This window comes from Bombina bombina, chromosome 6 (assembly GCF_027579735.1).
Source record: "Bombina bombina isolate aBomBom1 chromosome 6, aBomBom1.pri, whole genome shotgun sequence".
NCBI classification, from domain to species: domain Eukaryota; kingdom Metazoa; phylum Chordata; class Amphibia; order Anura; family Bombinatoridae; genus Bombina; species Bombina bombina.
This window is the reverse complement of record NC_069504.1, coordinates 471,801,228-471,824,880: the sequence shown is the minus strand read 5'-3', so window position 1 is coordinate 471,824,880 and position 23,653 is coordinate 471,801,228. Positions and strand designations below refer to the sequence as shown.

General features: G+C 36.2%; 1 protein-coding gene across 1 annotated transcript in view; it reads left to right on the top strand.

Annotated features, from left to right (window-relative positions):
• Positions 1-568: 568 nt before the first annotated feature.
• The window catches only part of LOC128663103 (uncharacterized), a 180,309-nt gene continuing 157,224 nt past the window's right edge, over positions 569-23,653 (top strand). Inside the window, exons 1-3 of the mRNA XM_053717262.1 lie at positions 569-702; positions 10,583-11,260; positions 12,409-12,468. Coding sequence (XP_053573237.1) covers positions 10,589-11,260; positions 12,409-12,468 — 732 coding nt within the window. The 5' untranslated portion in view covers positions 569-702; positions 10,583-10,588. The remainder of the gene's footprint in view (positions 703-10,582; positions 11,261-12,408; positions 12,469-23,653) is intronic.

Genomic DNA, 23,653 nt, shown 5'->3' with positions numbered 1-23,653 from the left:
ATTCCTGCATTTCAAATAAAGATACCAAGAGAATGAAGAAAATTTGATAATAGGAGTAAATTAGAAAGTTGCTTAAAATTTCATGCTCAATCTGAATCACGAAAGAAAAAAATTGGGCTCAGTGTCCCTTTAATTTTCAATTCTGCAATGGAAGTACTTTAAAGTTTATAACATTACCTCCGTTCCTTTAATTACAATGGACTTGGCAACTGTGGACAGTGAGTGTATATTTTCCAGTTCTATAATCGGGGAAAGGGGCAGTGAGTGTATAACCTAGATAGATTCCCATGATGCAACGGGACTGTGATATATCAAAATGTATTAAAGAAAAATTTATATATGTTTCTCAACTTTATAGGATGACACTAGAGTACTTATATTAGAAAGGCAAACATACCTAAGTTGTATACCATCTTATCAGAAATTAGTAATACTGTACATTTATAACCCTCGATTAAAAAACAAACAAAAAAACAGTTTAATCAACACCACATCGGTGTTTCGCTTCTAAAATACAACCTAGAAACGTTTGTTCAACCCGAGAATTACACATTCACGAATGCGGAACTAAATGACTTAATCAATGTAGCCGGGGAAGTTTGTAACGGGGCACCAGGTCAATGTTTGCTTTGATCACGTGATCCAGGTGAGCGAAGTGAAATTTGACAGCAGGAAAAAAAGGACATCTGATATAAGTAATATGTACGTATCTGTATGTGTTTGTGTGTGACGTTTTGTATATGACATTGCTTATTGTTTTCGTATTCATATTTTAGTGGCGGGCCTGGCGGCCTCATGTGTCAGTTTATTTTACTTAATAGATTACATTGTATTGTTACATACACAGCAAGATTTATATATTTGTAATTCATACACCGACACTACTCACGAGTTGAACAAAAACAGTTGTATGCGGTAGCTATATTTTATAACAAGCACACGAAAAACTTCACTATGAACAGTGCTGAACCACGTCTATATCAGTGCTGCTATTTAAAGTTTAACGTAAATAGATCATAAAGTTGTATTGCTAAACTTTAAATGCTACATGCAGCTTTATTTTTTAGAATATATAGAGATTATACCCGTTTACAGTGTATATGAATTCCAGAGAGAAACCATTTAACATTACCCTTGTGCTTCCCCTGCTGGCTACTCCCTGCATTTTCGTTCTTTTTGTAAGTTATACGCTTGCATATTATAGGGATAGAAATATAATGGTACCAGTGTTCTCTGAAGTTAAAGGGGAAGAAAAACACAACATTTTCTTTCATGATTTGGATAGAACATACTATTTTTTTAAACAGCTTTCCAATTTAGTTTTATTATCACATTTGCTTCATCATCTTATTTTAGGGGTACTCAATTCACAATTAAACTTTCATGAAATGAGATAGGAGCATGCAATTTTAAACAACTTTCCAATTTGCTTCCAATAACAAAATGTGCACAGTCTTTATATTTACACTTTTTGAGTCACTAGCTCCTACTGAGCATATGCAAAAAGTCACAGAATGTATGCATTTTATTGGCTGATGGCTGTCAATTGATGCAGTAGGAAATAGACATAACTTTGAAATTTGTCAGAATTTTTTTTTGTTATCATGCATTTGTTGATTATTGCAAATCTACTGTATTTACTGGTCCTCTGATGCTGAAGGAACAGCATTGCACTACTGGCAGCTAGCTCAACACACCTAGTTAGCCAATCACAAGAAACAAATATGTGCAGGCACCAATCGGCAGCTAGCTCCCACTAGTGTAGGATATATGCATATACTTTTTCAACAAGGGATACCAAGAGAACGAAACACATTTGAAAATAGAAGTGAATTTAAGTGCCTTAAAATTACATGCTCTATCTGAATCATCCAAGTTTAATTATATATATATATATATATATATATATATATATATATATATATATATATATATATATATATATATATATATATAGGTAGCCCTCAGTTTACGCCGGGGTTAGGTTCCAGAAGGAATTGTTGTAAATCGAAACCTTTGTAAATTGAAACCCAGTTTACAATGTAAGTCAATGGGAAGTGAGGGAGATAGGTTCCTGGCCCCTCTCAAAATTGTCATAAGTAACACCTAATACATTTATTTTTAAAGCTTTTAAATGAAGACTTTAAATGCTAAACAGCATTATAAACCTCATAAAATAATCACACAACACAGAATATATAATTAAACTAAGTTAAATGAACAAAAACATTTGCTAAACAGCATTATAAACCTAATAAAATAATCACGCAACACAGACTTCACTTGCATTTTTCTGCAAACAGTTCTTTCTATTCATTCCAATCTGGACTGATTTATAGACAGGAAGATCTTGTTCCTTTGAAATCTGCTTGATAGCTCAGGTCTGGTTAAACTGATTAATTTCAGCTTGCTTGGCTTTGCTGCAACACAAGCGGACAGCTCCACCTACTGGCTATTTTAATAAATGCACTGCTTCTCAATTCTTTTCAATAGCAGTCACAGGACTGGAAAAAAAAGGTTGTTATTCTGAAACGGTGTAAATTGAATCGTTGTAAAACGAGGGCCACCTGTGTATATATATATATATATATATATATATATATATATTCATTCTGATATATCATTTGTTAATTCAACATTGCAGTGGTTAATTTGTAACATTAACAGTAAAAAAACAAAAAAACACAAAGTAGCGCTACCTTTTAACAATGGCAACAATTAACCAATAAATCATGCAAGTACCTAAAAAAACACACAGATATAGTGAGAAATCACCACTGTTGCCAACACTAACCCCCAAATATGTTTTAAATGTGCGTGGTACTAAAATCCTCCAGTAGTCTTGGAGTCAATGAACACATTCATTATTCCCCAAAATTGGGTGAAATGTAAAGAAGTTACAAACGCTTTGGTTTCTTTATTCCAGACCAAACATTTCAATAGGTTGTATTTAAATCAGAGTTGTAGCAAGGCAGTTTCTTCAAATAAAGTCACAGTTAAACGTGTGCAAACACTGAGAAAAAAAACAAAGAAGCGCACCTACGACTCATGTTAAAAATATAATATTTATTTCAGAGAGACCCCTATATTAGGCAGACACTCACAAGATATATTAGCAATTCGAGCGTGTAAAGTGTGTTTTCAGTAGCAAACTCCTGTGTACCGTATATGTCCCAGAAGTCAGGAAGATCGTTCAATCCTGTCATCGACTGCTGCTGTCCACCAGTGACTTCGGTTAAAGGAACAGTAAAGTCATAATTAGACATTCATGATTTAGACAGAGCATACAATTTTAAACAACTTTCCAGTTTATTCTTTTATTTAATAAATGTTTATCTAGGAAAGTTCAGGAGCAGCAAAGAACCTAGGTTCTAGCTGTTGATTGGTGGCTGCATATATATACTGATTGTCATTGGCTCACCCATGTGTTCAGTTTGAAACCAGTAGTGCATTGCTGCCCCTTCAACAAATGATACCAAGAGAATGAAGCAAATTAGATAATACAAGTAAGCTTGAAAGTTGTTTAAAATTGTACGTTCTAACTAAATCATGAAAGAAAATTTTGGTTTTAATGTCCCTTAATGTTGTAATCCTTTGGGACCTCCGGTAATCTCACGGTTTTCATGCAACTCATAAAATTGCCACAAAAAAAAAAAAAGTTTTGCCAGGCTTCCAAACATAAGTTCATATGTAAGGCTGTGGAGCTAAACTCTATGTGTTTCTCTCCGTCACAGTGGAGCTTTCTCAAGTGGATGATGCAGCAATACAGAGATTTCCTTTTTTATGTGTCTCCAGCCTACATCACATGACCACCGTGCATCCCCCAATAGCTCAACAAATGAAGTATAACTTTCAATGGGTCACAGACAAGAGCTGCATTTAAAATATATGCAATTTATGCCAGTATATAAACAATAGCTAATTATTAATATGGGATATGTGTCTGTAAATCCTGGGATTTCAAAATCCCTATTTCGAGACACATATCCTAATGTCTAACTCAGGCCATAAATGCTCATTGAAAGGATGTACACCTCGGAGTCATAAGGACTGAAATATACGCTGTTACTGGATGTTAATTCCTCCATATCAACTAAATTCAGATCAAATATCAACCACTTAAGGGATAAACGCCTCCTTAATGTCCAGATCTATATTTAACCCTTTAGGGTGCAGGGATTCAATTTCTCTAATCCAGAAAGTCTCCCTTTGCTTTAAACGTAGTAGTCTATTTGTGTCCCAAATATTCGGTGCTACTGACTCTACTATCTTAATTTCTAAACCTTCTGGTTCACTGTGATGTTGTGCCCTAAAATTGTCTGACAAACTGTGTTTATCAAAAGATTTGCATATAAGATGCTCATATACACTGTACCCTTATTTTATGTTTGGTTCTTCCAAGGTGGATTAAATCGCATCTACACTTAATTTCATAAACAACATATTTACTGTCACATGTGCACCTGTCTTCCAACGTGAACTGTTTGGTGCCATTAAAGTTGGTAGAATAAGCATTATTCCTATTTTAATCAATGTAGGGACATAGACAACACTGCTTTTTCTTAAATTTAAAAAGTCCCGATTTCTTTCTTTACCAAATAGATGGTGGCCTTTCCGTTTTAGATCTGAGTTTAGTTGGAGCTAAAGTGTTTTTTAGAGGCTTTTTTCCCCCTGAAAATCACGTCTGGTTTATCAACAATGCGTTCCTTAAGATGAATTTTAAAATCTTCCAATGTCTCTGGAAGATTTGGCGTATATTTTGGTGTTTCACATTATGGGCAAGATTACAAGTGGAGCGCTAAATATCACTTTCAAGAAAGTGATATTTGCGCGCCACTGTGTAATACTAATGCACGCTAATGTGCGCTAGTATTAGAAGTTAACAGCAATGTGAGCTCGCGTTTGCATTGCTGGGAAGCATTGCGCTCAGGAGAGTATGCTTCCATAGGCCCCAATGAGAGCTTCGTTCTGATGCCGTCAGAGACATTTGTAAATATATATGTATATGCTCAAATACATATATATTTATGTGTTAATATGCGTATAAGAAGGTAACTTAGCGCTCCACTTGTAATCTAGCCCTATATGCTATATGTAGAGATAAACTTGGGCTTCCATCTTTGATTCTATCAGATTTTCTATTTTGTTTTACTCTAAGTAAATCTGCTCGGCTTCTCGGAATCACCTTCTGTATGGTTTCATTAAATTCATTCTTATCATGCCCGTTTGTAATAAATCTATCCTTCAATAAAACCACTTCTCTCTGAAAGTCCTCATCTCTAGTGCATTTTCTTTTAATTCGCTGGATTAGGCCAAATAGTATATTTTTGGTCAAATGGCTGCTATCTGCTCTGAGAAAACTATTCCTATCTGTACTTTTTCTTTAATTCTTTACAGCTACTTTATTATCTATCAAATTATGGTAAAATGCTAAATCTAAAAATTCTATTGATGTAGGAGAAGAGTTCATAGTGAATTTTAAATTATAATCGTTCTGATTAATGTATTCAACAAATTCTTCAATTTTTTTTCGGTTTCTCCCTTCCAAATTATATCATCAATATAGTGATGATAAGTGAACAGGGTATTCCTGAAAGGATTATTGTACCAAATGTGTTGTTTTTCAAGAGGCATATACAAATTAGCATAGGATGAGGCAAGTGTGGTCCCCATCGCTGGGCCTCTTATTTGATTGTAAAATATTTTTTCTTAGAGAAAATAGTTACGTTTTAAGTTAAAGCGCATTCCTTCTATTAAAAATGTGATCTGGATATCACTTAGGTCGGAATTTGAGTTCTTGCTTTACCGCTGCTAACTCTTTAGTATGGGGGATGCTTGTATACAACCCAGTTACTTCACAAGTAATCCATCTAAAATAATGTTTCCAATCTATCTCCTCAAATAAGCTGTTGTCTTCACCACTAACGGTTGTAAATAATGATCAATATACTTAGAGAGATTATCGCATAGGGACCCAATCACAGAGACAATAGCTCTTCCAGGGGGATTAACTTGGGTCCTTATGGATTTTAGATAGATGATAGAAACGCACTATCTTGGGAAATGGTTCATAAACAAAATTGAATTCAGAAGTATTTAGAATTCCATTCTTTTTAGCCAAACTAAGGAACTCAGAGTTCCTTTTTGTAAATTATGGTTGAATGAAATGTTAGTTTGATAGGTTTCCAAGTCATCAAGCAATCTAAATTCTTCGGAAGGTAATCTGATTTATTTTGAATCACCAATATTCCACCCTTGTCAACTGCTCTAAACATTATATTTGTGTGTTTAGTCAAGTTTTTAACGCTGTTCTTTCATCTGGGCTAAGATTGTTCTTAAAATTTAAATTGTTAATGTTTATTTCTTGAAAGAGTTTTTCCAAATTTTTGCAAACCAGTTTATTGAACAGTGAGATAAATTCCTATTGTTCAGTGACTGGGTAGAAGATAGAGAGCCTTTTCAGATTACAGGGTTGGATATATTTACATTCTGCATATAAGCTGATATTAGACAGATTTAAATTAGAATCTGCGCTAGACCATTCAGATAGAGTATAATCATTTGTTCTGCTCTCTTGTCCTAGTTCTTTAAGAAATAATTCAGTCTCCTCATCTCCACCCGTTATGTTTGGAAGCCGGGCCTTATTTTTTTGTGTGGAAGTTTAAATGTAATTTTATAAATTGCATGCAAAGCGTGAGATTACCAGAGGTCCCAAAGGATTACAACATTAACTGAAGCTATTGGTGTAAAAAAGCGGACCACAGCAGTCGGTAACGGAATTGGAACAATCTTCCTGACTTCTTGGACAAATACGGTACACAGGTTTTTGCTCCTGGAAACACACTTTACATTCTTGAATTGATAATATATCTTGTAAATGTCTGCCTAATACAGGGGCCTCTCTGAAATAAATCTTATACTTTTAACGTGAGTCATAGGTGTGCTTCCTTTTTTTATTTCATAACTTGTAACATTACTTGTGTTTATATATATCTATATATATATATATATATATATATATATATATATATATATGTGTGTATGTATGTATGTGTGTGTGTGTGTGTGTGTATATATATATATATATATATATATATATATATATAATCTGGACAAGGATAAGCACTCACTGGATTTAAGCACAACAAATTATTTATTCGGCAGTGACGTTTCGGGGCATTCACCCCTTCCTTTCTGTGATGTAAAAAATAATAATTTCAGAACTTTTTCCACCTTTAATGTGACCTATAAACTGTACAATTCAATTGAAAAACAAACTGAAATCTTTTAGGTAAAGGGAAATAAAAATAAAAAAATAAAATAATATGGTTGCATAAGTGTGAACACCCTTTTATAACTGGGGATGTAGCTGTGTTCAGAATTAAGCAATCACATTCAAAATCATGTTAAAGGGACAGTCTAGTATAAATTAAACTTTCATTATTCAGATAGGACTTTTAATTTTAATCAACTTTCCAATTTACTTTTATCATCAAATTTGCTTTTTTCTCTTGGTATTCTTAGTTTAAACTAAACATAGGTAGGTTCATATGCTAATGTCTAAGCCTTTGAGGGCTGCCTCTTATCACCTGCTGTTTAAATCTCTTTTCAACACAAAGAGACAGAAAGTACACGTGGGCCATATAGATAACACTGTGTTCAGGCACAGGGGGTTATTTAAGATTTAGCACAACACAATGCTAAATGCAAGACAATAGATAATAAACAGTCACAGTCATGTGATCAGGGGGCTGGAAGAAGGTTCCTAGATACAAGGTAATCACAGAGGTAAAAAGTATATTAATATAACTGAGTTGGTTATGCAAAACTGGGGAATGGGTAATAAAGGGATTATCTATCTTTTAAAACAATAACAATTCTATGGTAGACTGTCCCTTTAAATAGGAGTCAGTACACACCTGTCATCATTTAAAGTGCCTCTGATTAACCCCAAATAAAGTTCAAATAAATGTTCTTGTAGGTCTTTCCTGACATTTTGTTAGTCGCATCCTACAGCAAAAGCCATGGTCCGCAGAGAGCTTCTAAAACATCAGAGGGATCTCATTGTTAAAAAGGTATCAGTCAGGAGAAGGGTACAAAAGAATTTCCAAGGCATTAGATATACCATGGAACACAGTGAAGACAGTCATCATCAAGTGAAGACAATATGGTGCAACAGTGACATTACCAAGAACTGGATGTCCCTCCAAAATTGATGAAAAGACGAGATGAAAACTGGTCTTCGTGGCTGCCAAGAGGCCTACAGCAACATTAAAGGAGCTGCAGGAATATCTGGCAAGTACTGGCTGTGTGGTACATGTGACAACAATCGCCCGTATTCTTCATATGTCTGGGCTATGGGGTAGAGTGGCAAGACAGAAGCCTTTTCTTACAAGAAAAAAATCCAAGCCCTGCTAAATTTTGCAAAAACACATCTGAAGTTTCCCAAAAGCATGTTGCAAAAGGTGTTATGGTCTGATGAAACCAAAGTTGAACTTTTTGGCCATAATTCCAAAAGATATGTTTGGCGCAAAAACAACACTGCATATCACCAAAAGAACACCATACCCACAGTGAAGCATGGTGGTGTCAGCATCATGCTTTGGGGCTGTTTTTCTTCAGCTGGAACTGGGGCCTTAGTCAAGGTAGAGGGAATAATGAACAGTTCCAAATACCAGTCAATATTGGCACAAAACATTCAGGCTTCTCCTAGAAAGCTGAACATGAAGAGGAACTTCATCTTTCAGCATGACAACGACCCAAAGCATACATCCAAATCAACAAAGGAATGGCTTAACTCGAAGGAGATTAAAGTTTTGGGATGGCCCAGCCAGAACCCAGACCTGAATCCAATTCAAAATCTGTGGGGTGATCTGAAGAGGGCTGTGCACAGGAGATGCCCTCGCATTCTGACAGATTTAGAGTGTTTTTGCAAAGAAGAGTGGGCAAATCTTGCCAAGTCAAGATGTGCCATGCTGAAAAACTCATACCCAAAAAGACTGAGTGCTGTAATAAAATCAAAAGGTGCTTCAATAAAGTATTAGTTTAAGGGTGTTCACACTTATGCAACCATATTATTTTAGTTTTTTATTTTTATTTTCCTTTACCTAAAAGATTTCAGTTTGTTTTTCAATTGAGTTGTACAGTTTATAGGTCACATTAAAGGGGGGCAAAGTTCTGAAATGATTTATATTTGTCTCATTTTTTTACATCACAGAAACCTGACATTTTAACAGGGGTGTGTAGACTTTTTATATCCACTGTATATGTGTGTATATATATATATATATATATATATATATATATATATATATATATATATATATATATATATATATATATATATATATATATATGTATAATTTGTATTTTTTATTTTTTTTGGAGTAGCCATGTTAGTTCAGTGATTTAAATACCAAAATAACTTTTTTATTGGACTAACTATACATTTTTAGAAGAAGACATGCTTTCATAAAAGAATTCCTTCCTTTCTCAAGTATTGCTTCAGACTTGAGAAAGGAAGGTATTCTTCCAAAAGCTTGTCTACTTATAAAAATGTATAGTTAGTCCAATAAAAGTGTGTGTGTGTGTATGTGTATATATATATATATATATATATATATATATATATATATATATATATATATATATATAAAAATGTATGTGTATATGTGTGTATATATAAATCATTTATGCTAGTTTTTTTGCCAACTCGTTGATTTAAAGAGACATGAAGTACATGTTTTTTTGTTTCATGATATAGATAGAACACGTCATTTTAAATAACTTTCAAATGTATTTCTATAATCAAATTTGTTTTGAATCTTTGTAACCTTTGTTGAAAAAAGTATACCTAGGTAGGCTCAGAAGCTGATGATTGGTGGCTAAACATATATGCCTCTTGTCATTGGCTTTCAGCTATCTCCCAGTAATGCATTACTGCTACTTCAACAAAGGATACAAAGAGAATGAAAGAAATTAAATAATAGAAATACATTGGAAAGTTGTTTAACCCTTTGAGTGCTAATGACGGCTCTGAGCCGTCACAGAGTTTCTCACTCTGGTGCTAATGACGGCTCAGAGCCGTCATGAGCACTCTCCCACCTTGAGGGATATCTGGGGGCTCCTAACCGCTCCTACCCGGCGATCATGCCTGTAGAGTGACGGGCATCATCGGGGCTTCACGTGATGCGTGGTGACGTCACGCAACTTTATTTATACTTAACAATGTTAAGTATAGGAGGAGGGGGGCATGCTGCTGTATCTCAGGCATCTAAGCAGCTACAGACCCCCCAAGACTCTCTGTTGGAAAGGTAATCGCCTAACCTTTCAAGCAGTGTAAGTCTTGGGGGTCTGTGTAAAAAAAAAAAGTTAAACTTTTTTTTTCTTCAAAAATTAAAAAAATAAAAAAAACGTAGAAAATATTAACACCCAGGTGGGAAAGTGCTTAGCACTCAAAAGGTTAAAATTGTTTCCTCTATCTGTACATGTAAAAAACATTTTGGGTTTCATGTCCCTTTAACAATAAGATGCTGATGTTAACCATAATTTTTAGAACACTACTATCCTCATCTTTGTCTAGATTACCATGGCTGAAAGTCAAGAACACGTAGCAGACCTCCCCACTATGATCGAGACTGTACAAATCTGCAAAGATACTCGCACACAGCAGTCTCGTCGCCTGTGCAAATTTTTTTCCCAAGGACAATACTGCCAGTTTGGAAAGAGATGCAGGTTTCTTCACCAATACATAGACAATCCTTCAAGCTACAGAAGTCATAACCCAACAATTTCAGTTGTAAATCATAAGCAGGGCAACATCACAGATATATCCGCATCTTCCAGTACAAGAGAGGTAGATTCAGGGCTAGAGAAAAAGCAATCGCAACCTCAACAGCAGAAATACCAATACCGTCCCAGAAAATTGTGCCGTTACTTTTTAGCCGGTTACTGTGCATTGGAGAGAAATTGCAGGTTTTGGCATGGTTCAACGGATCCACCTCTGAATGATGACAATCTTCCAAATAAGAAGCAGCCTGAAAAAAAAATGGAAGGTAGAAGTCAGGAGATACGTCCTTGTTTTGTCCCAGAAGAGATCAAAATTTCTGATATAACACCAGAAATCACAAGACAGCTGAGAGAGAAAGAAATTACCAAACTGATGAAAAGGATTCCAAAGGATAAGCTTATTGTTCAGGAGAGAGAAGATAAAGAGGTTACATATTACAGATTTACTGTAGAGCCCACAGATCCAGACTGGGTAAGTTTGGGGGGAAATGTTGCTTCTTACATATGTCTTAAAAGTTATATTTTTAAGTCATGTGTTTGTACGTTTGGCATTCTTAAGGGCACATAATAGTCAAAAATGTTAAAGTGCATTTCAGTTTTGAACAGAAGCATTTTTGCAATATGTACATATGCTGTGCATATCGTATACACCCTAATACACATACTGTGCCAGCTTAGAGAACAAGCAGTGGCAAGTATTGTGTCAGTAATTATTTAGTTTGCATTGTACAAACCACCGCAGGTGTGTTGTTTGAATGCTGGTGCATAGGAACATTTTTGTTAATAGATATATAATGCAAAAATGCTTATATTAAAAAATGAAATGCACTCATGCATATTTCAGTCTTGACAATTATATTTTTTTAAGCATGTGCAAAGCACAAGCTAAACAGGACCCTCTGAGAGAAAGGAAAACAATTGGGTGGTTTCAATGAACAAAAACAGATCATACATTTAAAGGGATACTAAACCTAATTTTCTTTCTTTCATGATTCATGCAATTTTAAGCAATTATCAATTTTTCTTCGTTCTCTCGCTATCCTAATTTGAAAAAGCAGGAGGCACCAATCAGCAAGTGCTACCCAGTGTCTGAACCAAAAATGGGTTTATTGGTCCGGCTCCTAAGCTTAGATTCCTGCTTTTTCAAATAAAGATAGCGAGAGATTGAAGGTAGATGGTCTGATGCCTTTTACACAGTAGTATACATTACTTGCTACATTTTACTGTTATCTGGCACATTCCCTGTTGCAGACTTTACCTGGGACATTTTCACGCTTGGCATGTTCAATTTAGCTGAATCTGTATCTGGACATTAAAAAAAGGGCAAGCCCTATAAGTATGCAATACCTATGGCAAAATTATCCCCTGGTGGAAAAACTAAGATACATATTTAAAAGGTTTGTTGCAATAATTCAAATGATCATAACTGTATAAATTGAAGGGGGTACTGACAACATACAGTTTCATTTCTATCCTAGCAATGGCAGTATTCTGATGAAACTCTGATCATAGCATTTTAAAGTCTGTAAGAGAGGTCAGCCCTAGTCCACCATCTGGTTTTTCTTATCCCTGCTAATCACCAGGATCATAAACTAATTTTTGTATTTATGTCTCTATTAGCCTTTCGACCTGAAAGAAATTGAGATTCTGGTGGAGTTTCCTGTGGATTATCCCTTACAGGTATTTGTAATGTTGCTGTATCTGTAAACATTTCACTCTGATTAAAATAGCCAAACTGGTTCTTTAACATAATATAATCTTTCATCACTTAGTCTAATTATTTCATCATTAATTAGTGTAACAGATATGTTGAACATGCAGCCGCTATCCTTCTAAAATTGGGATTTAATTTCTACTTTAGGAATATGTTCCCCCAACGTAATATTTCACCAAAATCACACTGCTCCCTGCTTTGCAACAAATAAGTAAATAAGAATAGTTCAGTGTTAAACCCTTTTTCAGGTGCATAAACTTTACACTGTGTAAACAAATTTCTTTGTAACTTGGATTGTTTGGGGGCATATCCAGTGCCTAAAAAATGCTGAAAGTTTTTTTTTTTTTAGAAAATTGGTCAAGTATTTTTTTGAGTTAAGTCTAGAACTGAACATTGGGAACTTCAAGAAATGTGTTTCCATAATCAAGCAGCTGTACACAACCCTTACATCAACATGTGCAATGCTAAGCAGCAGCTGGCATGGTGTAAAACACACCGTCGCTGGACTCTGGAGCAGTGGAAATGTGTTCTCTTTAGTGATGGATCAGATTTCACTATCTGGCAGTTTGATGGAAGAATCTGGGTGTGGCGCATGCCAGGAAATTGCTACTTGCCAAAATGCATAGTGGCTACTGTAAAATTTGGTGGTGGAGGGATAATGGTCTGGGCCCTTTTTCAGGGTTTGGGCTTAGCCCCTTAATTCCAATGAAGGATCATCATAATGCTACAGGATACACGGATATTTAGGTGCTTCTAACTTTGTGGCAATAATTTGGGAAAAACCCTTCCCTGTTCCAGCATGGCTGTGCTCCTGTGCAGAAAGCAAGGTCAATGAAGACATGGGTTGACAAGTTTGGTGTGGAAGAACTTGAGTGGCCTGCACAGAGCCATGACCTCAACTCCACTGAACACCTTTAGGATGAATAGTAATGCCGATTAAGTCAGACCTTCTCGTGCAACATAAGTGACTGACCTCAGAAATGCTCTTTCAGCTAAATGGACACAAATTCCCACAGAAGGACTCCAATAACTTCTGGAAAGCCTTCAAAGAACAGTGGCAGCTGTTATAGCTGCATAGGGCGGCCAATTCTATATTAATGCTTATGTTTTTGGAATGGGATGTCCCACAAGCTCATATTGGTGTGATAGGTGCCCATATACGTTTGGCGTTATAGGGCCAGTTTACGAGTGGCGCGCTAACAGTTTATTGTGCCTGTTTGCATTAATTAAAAGTAGCAAATGTACAGTATATTACAAGTTATAAGTTTAAAGCCTACATTCTATCACCAGTATCCCAGCCCTGCAAGCAAGCTACTTTAAAGCCTACATTCTATCACCAGTGTCCCAGCCCTGCAAGCAAGCAACTTTAAAGCCTATATTCTATCACCAGTATCCCAGCCCTGCACGCACTAGCCCTACAATCCCCTTTCCACCTCCCACCCTGGTGCTTACCTTAATATATAAGCACCTCCTAACAGCAATTAGGTGCAGCTGTCACTAATAAACCAGGATAGAGACACTACTTCATACTCACAGACTCCGTACTGACACTTTACCATATTCTGTTACACTTTCCCAATCCTCATTTGCTCACTCACCACACATTTCACTTACTCTCAGTTTACACTGCCTTATATCAGACATATTTCTTTCATGTAATTGGCAAGAGTCCATGAGCTAGTCACGTATGGGATATACATTCCTACCAGGAGGGGCAAAGTTTCCCAAACCTCAAAATGCCTATAAATACACCCCTCACCACACCCACAATTCAGTTTTACAAACTTTGCCTCCCATGGAGGTGGTGAAGTAAGTTTGTGCTAGATTTCTACGTTGATATGCGCTTCGCAGCAGGCTGAAGTCCGGTTTTCCTCTCAGAGTGCAGTGAATGTCAGAGGGATGTGAAGAGAGTATTGCCTATTTGAATGCCATGGTCTTCCTCTAGGGGATCTATTTCATAGGTTCTCTGTTATCGGTCGTAGAGATTTCTTCTCCTACCTCCCTTTTCAGATCGAAGATATACTCTTATATACCATTACCTCTACTGATTCTCGTTTCAGTACTGGTTTGGCTATCTACTATATGTAGATGAGTGTCTTAGGGTAAGTAAGTCTTATTTTATTTATGACACTCTAAGCTATAGTTTGGCACTTTATATGTAAAGTTCTAAATATATGTTTTAATCTTATATTTGCCATGATTCAGGTCTATCAGTGTTCCTTCTTTCAGACTGTCAGTTTCATTTTTTGGGAAAATGCATATGAATTAAATTTTTTTCTTACCTTAAAATTTTCAATTGACTTTTTTCTTCTAAATTGCGGGCTGTTAGGCTCGCGGGTGCAGAAAATGCTAAAATTTATTGCGTCATATTTGGCGCGAGAATGACGTCATTTCCAGCGTCGTAGTTGACGCCGGAACTTTTCACGTAGTTGCGTCATTTTTGACTCGTGTTTGTTGCATACGTTTTTTGGTGCCAAAAAATATGGGCGTCATACTTGGCGCCAGTTTTTTTCACATTATTTCAGTCTCACTTTTAGTTGCTTCTGGTTTCTAGAGGCTTGTTTTGTTTTGCATTTTTTCCCATTCCTGAAACTGTCATTTAAGGAATTTGATAATTTTGCTTTATATGTTGTTTTTTCTATTACATATTGCAAGATGTCACTACCTGACCCTGGATCAGAATCTACTTCTGGAAAGACGCTGCCTGATGTTGGTTCTACCAAAGCTAAGTGCATTTGTTGTAAAGTTTTGGTAACTGTTCCTCCGGCTGTAGTTTGTGTTAGTTGTCATGATAAACTATCAAACGTGGATAATATTTCCATTAGTAATAATTCATTACCTGTTGTTGTTGTTCCTTCAACATCTAATGTTCAGGATGTTCCTGTTAATGTAAAAGAATTTGTTTCTAATTCTATTCGGAAGGCTCTGTCTGTTATACCTCCTTCTAGTAAACGTAAAAGCTCTTTTAAAACTTCTCATATTTCAGATGAATTTTTAAATGACCGCCATCTTTCTGACTTATCTATCTCTGATGAGGATCTATCTGGTTCAGAAGATTCTGCCTCAGATATTGACACTGATAAATCTTCATATTTGTTTAAGATGGAGTTCTTTACTGAAAGAAGTGTTGATTGCATTAGATATGGAGGAGTCTAGTCCTCTTGATATTAAAACTAATAAGCGTTTAAATTCGGTTTTTAAACCTCATGTAGTTATTCCAGAAGTTTTTCCAGTTCCTGATGCTATTTCAGAAGTAATTTCTAGGGAATGGAATAGTCTGGGTACTTCATTTACTCCTTCTCCAAGGTTTAAGAAATTGTACCCTTTGCCGTCTGATAGATTAGAGTTTTGGGAAAAAATCTCCAAAGTTGATGGGGCTATCTCTACTCTTGCTAAACGTACTACTATTCCTACGGCAGATAGTACTTCTTTTAAGGATCTTTTAGATAGGAAGCTTGAATCCTTTCTAAGGAAGGCTTATTTATGTTCAGGTAATCTTCTTAGACCTGCTATTTCTTTGGCTGATGTTGCTGCGGCTTCCACCTTCTGGTTGGAGGCTTTAGCGCAACAAGTGTCAGACCATAATGCTTATAGCATTGTTAAACTTCTTCAACATGCTGAAGGAACAGTTTCCGTTTGGAAACCTTCTCCAGTCTGGAATAAATCCAAGCCTTTTAGAAAATCAAAACCAGCTCCTAAGTCAGCATGAAGGTGCGGCCCTCATTCCAGCACAGCTGGTAGGGGGCAGGTTTACGTTTTTTCAAAGATGTTTGGATCAATTCGATTCAAAATCTTTGGATTCAGAACATTGTTTCTCAAGGGTACAGAATAGGTTTCAAGGTAAGACCGCCTGTGAGAAGAGTTTTTCTCTCACGCATTCCAGTAAACCCAGTAAAGGCTCAGGCGTTTCTGAAATGTGTTTCAGACCTGGAGTCAGCTGGGGTAATTGTGCCAGTTCCAGTTCTGGAACAGGGCCTGGGGTTTTATTCAAATCTGTTCATTGTACCAAAGAAAGAGAATTCTTTCAGACCAGTTCTGGATCTAAAAATATTGAATCGTTATGTAAGGATACCAACATTCAAAATGGTGACTATATAAGGACTATTCTGCCTTTTGTTTAGCAAGGGCATTATATGTCTACAATAGACTTACAGGATGCATATATTCATATTCCAATTCATCCGGACCACTATCAGTTCCTGAGATTCTCTTTTCTAGACAAGCATTTTCAGTTTGTTGCTCTTCCTTTTGGCCTAGCAACAGCTCCAAGGATCTTTTCAAAGGTTCTCGGTGCCCTTCTCTCTGTAATCAGAGAGCAGGGTATTGCGGTATTTCCTTATTTGGACGATATCTTGGTACTTGCTCAGTCTTTACATTCTGCAGAATCAAATTGTGTTGTTTCTTCAAAGACATGGTTGGAGGATCAATTTACCAAAGAGTTCCTTGATTCCTCAGACAAGGGTAACCTTTTTGGGTTTACAAATAGATTCAGTGTTCATGACTTTGTCTCTAAAAGAAAAGAGACGTCTGAAATTGGTTTCAGCTTGTCGAAACCTTCAGTCTCAATCATTCCCTTCGGTACCTTTGTGCATGGAAATTCTAGGTCTCATGACTGCTGCATCGTACGCGATCCCCTTTGCTCGTTTTCACATGAGAACTCTCCAGCTTTGTATGCTGAACCAATGGTGCAGGGATTATACACAGATATCACAATTAATATCCTTAAATCCCAATGTTCGATCTTCTCTGACTTGGTGGTTGGATCACCATCGTTTAGTTCAAGGGGCCTCCTTTGTTCGTCCAATCTGGACTGTGATCTCAACAGATGCGAGTCTTTCACGTTGGGGAGCTGTATGGGGATCTCTGACAGCGCAGGGGGTTTGGGAATCTCAGGAGGCGAGATTACCAATCAACATTTTTGGAACTCCGTGCGATTTTCAGAACTCTTCAGTTCTGGCCTCTTCTGAAGAGAGAATCGTTTATTTGCTTTCAAATGTCGCAACCGTTGCGTATGTCAATCATCAAGGTGGGTCTCACAGTCCTCAGGCTATGAAAGAAGTATCTCTGATACTTGTATGGGCGGAATCCAGCTCCTGTCTAATCTCTGCGGTTCACATTCCAGGTATAGACAATTGGGAAGCGGATTATCTCAGTCGCCAGACGTTACATCTGGGCGAATGGTCTCTTCACCCAGAGGTATTTCTTCAGATTGTTCAAATCTGGGGACTTCCAGAAATAGATCTGATGGCTTCTCATCTAAACAAGAAACTTCCCAGGTATCTGTCCAGATCCAGGGATCCTCAGGCGGAAGTGGTGGATGCGTTTTCACTTCCTTGGAATTATCAACCTGCTTATATCTTTCCGCCTCTAGTTCTTCTTCCTAAAGTTATTTCCAAAATCCTAATGGAGCCTTCGTTTGTACTGCTGGTGGCTCCAGCATGGCCACACAGGTTTTGGTATGCGGATCTCGTTCGGATGGCCAGTTGCCAACCTTGAACACTTCCGTTAAGGCCAGACCTTCTATCTCAAGGCCCTTTTTTCCATCAGGATCTCAAATCATTAAATTTGAAGGTATGGAGATTGAACGCTTAATACTTAGTCATAGAGGTTTCTCTGACTCCGTGATTAATACTATGTTACAGGCTTGTAAATCTGTGTCTAGAAAGATTTATTACAGAGTTTGGAAGACTTACATTTCTTGGTGTTCTTCTCATAGATTCTCTTGGCATTCTTTTAGAATTCCTAAAATTTTACAGTTTCTTCAGGATGGTTTGGATAAGGGTTTGTCTGCAAGTTCCTTGAAAGGACAAATCTCTGCTCTTTCTGTTCTGTTTCACAGAAAAATTGCAAATCTTCCTGATATTCATTGTTTTGTACAGGCTTTGGTTCATATCAAGTCTGTCATTAAGTCAATCTCTCCTCCTTGGAGTCTTAATTTGGTTTTGAGGGCTTTACAGGCTCCTCTGTTTGAGCCTATGCATTCTCTGGACATTAAATGACTTTCTTGGAAAGTTTTGTTCCTTTTGGCCATCTCTTCTCCTAGAAGAGTTTCTGAGTTATCTGCTCTTTCTTGTGAGTCTCCTTTTCTGATTTTTCATCAGGATAAGGCGGTTTGGCGAACTTCATTTAAATTTTTACCTAAAGTTGTGAATTCTAACAACATTAGTAGAGAAATTGTTGTCCCTTCATTGTGTCCTAATCCTAAGAATTCTCTGGAGAGATCTTTACATTCTTTAGATATAGTAAGAGCTTTGAAATATTATGTTGAAGCTACTAAAGATTTCAGAAAGACTTCTAGTCTATTTATCTTTTCTGGTTCTAGGAAAGGTCAGAAGGCTTCTGCCATTTCTTTGGCGTCTTGGTTAAAGCTTTTGATTCATCATGCTTATGTGGAGTCGGGTAAATCCCCTCCTCAGAGGATTATGGCTCATTCTACTAGGTCAGTTTCTACTTCCTGGGCTTTTAAGAATGAAGCTTCTGTTGATCAGATTTGCAAAGCAGCAACTTGGTCTTCTTTGCATACTTTTACTAAATTCTACAATTTTTATGTTTTTTTCTTCCTCAGAAGCAGTTTTTGGTAGAAAAGTACTTCAGGCAGCTGTTTCAGTTTGATTCTTCTGCTTATAATTTCAGTTTTTTTCATTATGAGATTAAAACTTTTTGATTTGGGTTGTGGATTGTTTTTTCAGCGGAATTGGCTGTCTTTATTTTATCCCTCCCTCTCTAGTGACTCTTGCATGGAAGTTCCACATCTTGGGTATCTGCTATTCCATACGTCACTAGCTCATGGACTCTTGCCAATTACATGAAAGAAAACATAATTTATATAAGAACTTACCTGATAAATTCATTTCTTTCATATTGGCAAGAGTCCATGAGGCCCACCCTTTTTTGTGGTGGTTATGATTTTTTTGTATAAAGCACAATTATTCCAATTCCTTGTTTGATGCTTTCGCTCCTTTCTTATCACCCCACTTCTTGGCTATTCGTTAAACTGAATTGTGGGTGTGGTGAGGGGTGTATTTATAGGCATTTTGAGGTTTGGGAAACTTTGCCCCTCCTGGTAGGAATGTATATCCCATACGTCACTAGCTCATGGACTCTTGCCAATATGAAACAAATTAATTTATCAGGTAAGTTCTTACATAAATTATGTTTTCCCTTCTCCCTTACCTTCTGTGCCATTCCCTCTCCTTTAGATTGTAAGCTTGAGAGCCTCTCTACCTGTAGGACACTTTGTATTTAAAGTGAACTACTACTGATTGTGCTCAAGGGCAGGGCATTCCTCTCCTTTTGTATATCTTAATTATTGCTCCTACAACTGTATTGTACACCTACTGTACTTGTTTGTTACTTGTACTTTGTTGTTACTTGTATAGCGCTGTGTAATCTAGTGGCGCTTTATAAATACCTGATAATAATAATAAGATAATAATAAAAGAAGTAAACATGTTTGCTCGAGCGCAGTTGAATTTAATGTACGTCAGGTTAGCGCAACTTAAGAGCTCTGGTTAACTGTTATGCTCGAATAAAAAGTTGCACAAAAAAAACATCAAAAATACATTTAAAAGTACAGTTACTCATAACACTGTCTGATATAAAAATTATTTTTAAAAAAATTGCAATAAAAAGATAAGGTCTCAAAGATGTGAGGTCTGAGGTGTTAGAAAAAAAGGCATGCAAAGGACTTTAACATTTAGATACATACATATACATGTCTAAAATATGTATGTGTTTGTGTGTGTGTGTATAGATATGTGTGTGTACATATGTATTTATGTGTTTTACTGTATATTTACTGTACATATTTCACATTCCAATGTTCTTCAATTACAGGATAATTTTATTTTTAAATACATATTTCTGTATATATGTGTATACACCTATACCTGCATATCTATTCCTATAGATATATTTTACATGATCAGTATCAAATATATATAGAAATATTTATTTAATAATAAAAAAGTACTTTATTTTCTATGTGAAGAACATAGGAATGTAAAATATGCATTGTGCATCGTGCAATAATGCACTTTTTATTATTAAATACTAGTAACATTTATTTAAGAAAAAAAATAACATCTTGTAAGTGAAGAACACTGGAATGTGAAATATGTACAGCAAATATACAGTTTAACACATAGATATATGTGTATGTGCATTGGAGCCCTTTGCAGTCAAATAGCAGAAAACAATGCAATGTTTGTGTGTGTGTGTATATTTTATTTATATATATATATATATATATATATATATATATATATATATATATATATATATATATATATATATATGTGTGTGTGTGTGTGTATATATATATATATATATATATATATATATATATATACACATACATACACACAGTATATCTCATTACATCGGTAGCGAGTTAACAGTAGGATACAACAAAGCCACTACACCCCAGCTGCACACAGAACCCCCTTGGTAAAGACCAGGGAGGAAAAATCCTTGGCAGTAAGATTAATAGGGATCTAAGTGAAACGTGCCATCCTAAATGTTATAGACTCAGGCTAATACAGGATGAAGGCAAAGTGCTCATACATATAGAGCCAGAAGCATAAGCAAGCTTAGAATACATCAAGCATTATTAGACAAATACACATGCTGTTAGTTGCAGACAAGGAACAATAAAGTTGTAAGCAAAGTTCTCAACATAAAAAGGTTACTTTCAAGGAATTAGCAACCCTCCACAGTGCGGGATACAAGAGTCATTAGATAATCACAGTCAGGAGAAAGAGTGCCATACTCGTGATTCAAAGTGCTCCATCCTAGTGTAGACTGTAACACTTATGTCTTCACTGTCTCAAGCCATAACCTGTAAAGGTTTTTGTTCTTTTCATAAAGTCACAGGTGACACATTTCCCACATGGAAAATTACCTATGGGAAGATGACTTTTTAAACAATTACCTTTTAGAGGGAGTGGGGATAAACTGATTTCTGACTAGTTTGCCACGTTGGTTTGGAGTCCTTTTTGCAGTTAGATTAGGGTATTTGCCTACTTCATTTGCTATGTTGGTATCAATTGTCATGATAGGCCAGTGTTTTTTGAGAATACAATTTAGACTGTTCCAATGACAGTTATAGTTGGTTATTCGTCTAATGGGGGATTTCTTGACCTTTTAAAAAAGGTCATCTCTGTTCTCTCTTCTAACCTCAACCCTAGCTCTGAAAGTACTACTCTTAGAGTATCCTCTAGCCAGAAATCTCTCTTGCATTTCTTTAGCATGTTTATCATATCTCTCTTTAGAAGAGCAGTTGCGGCGGAGTCGTAGGAATTGACCTTTTGGAATTCCCTTTATCATATGAGTGTGATGGTGGCTAGATGCCATCAAAAGACTATTAGTGGCGGTTCCCTTCCTATAGTTCTCTGTAACTAGAAAAAAAAAATATTTTATTATTTTTACATCTAGATAAGAAATTACAGAAAGGCTAAATTGTAGAGTCAAATGTATGTTGGAGTCGTTAAGTTCATGGACAAAAGTATGCAAAAGATCTAAGCTACCTTCCCAAATTAGAAGGATATTGTCTACATATCTAAGCCAGAAGTGAACGTTGTCATTCAATAGATGGTTTTGATATACTGTGTCCATTTCCCACTTTCCTAAGTGGAGACAAGGATAGGTGGGGGTACATGTTGCCCCATTACTGTCCCTCTTAATTGTTTGAAGATTTTTCCGTCAAACATGAAAACGTTGTTCTCTAGGATGAAACGCAGTAGCTTGATGACAAATTTTGTGTGTCTATCAAATGTCTGTCCTCTACTTGACAAACACTCTTCACAAGTTTTTACCAATGTATTGATATATAAGTGCCTCTGCTAGTCATGTGACCTAGCCTATTTGTGTGTGTTTTATATTTGTTTTTGTATATTCTCTTGTGTTCCACTATTTGCACTTTTCTATGCAAACCATCTATTTTATGTTGTGAGTTTATACTCTATTCGTTTAGTGTCTAGACCTACAGACACATATTAAAATTCATAAATTTACATTTTCAAAAGAGTGCTTTATTCCCTATCTGTTTAAAGGAACATTTATCATGATGTATCCTGTCCCTCTTCTTATGGTAAATCTTTGATATTCTATATATAGGGTCGGCACCACATAGAAGTAGTATACTTCCCTAAATACTTTGTACAGCTAATACTTTGTACAGCTATATGTATATATATCAGCCAGTTATTATCTTGGCCATTTGCTTTAAATAAATATATATATATATATATATATATATATATATATATATATATATATATATATATATATATATATATATATATATATATATATACACACACACGCGTATATATATATATATATATATATATATATATATAATACAATTACTGGCCACTTTATTAGGTACACCTTGCTAGTACTGGGTTGGACCCCCTTTTGCCTTCAGAACTACCTTAATTCTTTGCGGCATAAATTCAACAAGGTGTTTGAAACATTCCTCAGAGATTTTGGTCCATATTGACATGATAGCATCACTCCGTTGCTGCAGATTTGTCGGCTGCACATCCATGATGCAAATCTGCCGTTCCACCACATCCCAAAGGTGCTCTATTGGATTTAGATCTGGTGACTGTGGAGGCCATTGGAGTACAGTGAACTCATTGTCATGTTCAAGAAACCAGTTTGAGATGATTTGAGCTTTGTGACATAGTGCATTATCCTGCTGGAAGTAGCCATCAGAAGATGGGTACACTGTAGTTATAAAGGGATGGACATGGTCAGCAACAATACTCAGGTAGGCTGTGGTGTTTAAACAGTGCTCAATTGGTACTAAGGGGCCCAAAGTGTGCCAAGAAAATATCCCCCACACCATTACACCACCACCATCAGCCTGAACCGTTAATACAAGGCAGGATGGATCCATGCTTTCATGTTTTTCACTCCAAATTCTGACCCTGCCATCTGAATATCGCACCTGAAATCGAGACACATCAGACCAGGCAACGTTTTTCCAATCTTCTATTGTCCAAATTTGGTGAGCCTGTTCAAATTGTAGCCTGAGTTTCCTGTTCTTAGCGGACAGGAGTGGCACCCGGAGTGGTCTGCTTCTGTATCTGTTCCAAGGTTGGACGTGTTGTGCATCCAGAGATGGTATTCTGCATACCTTGG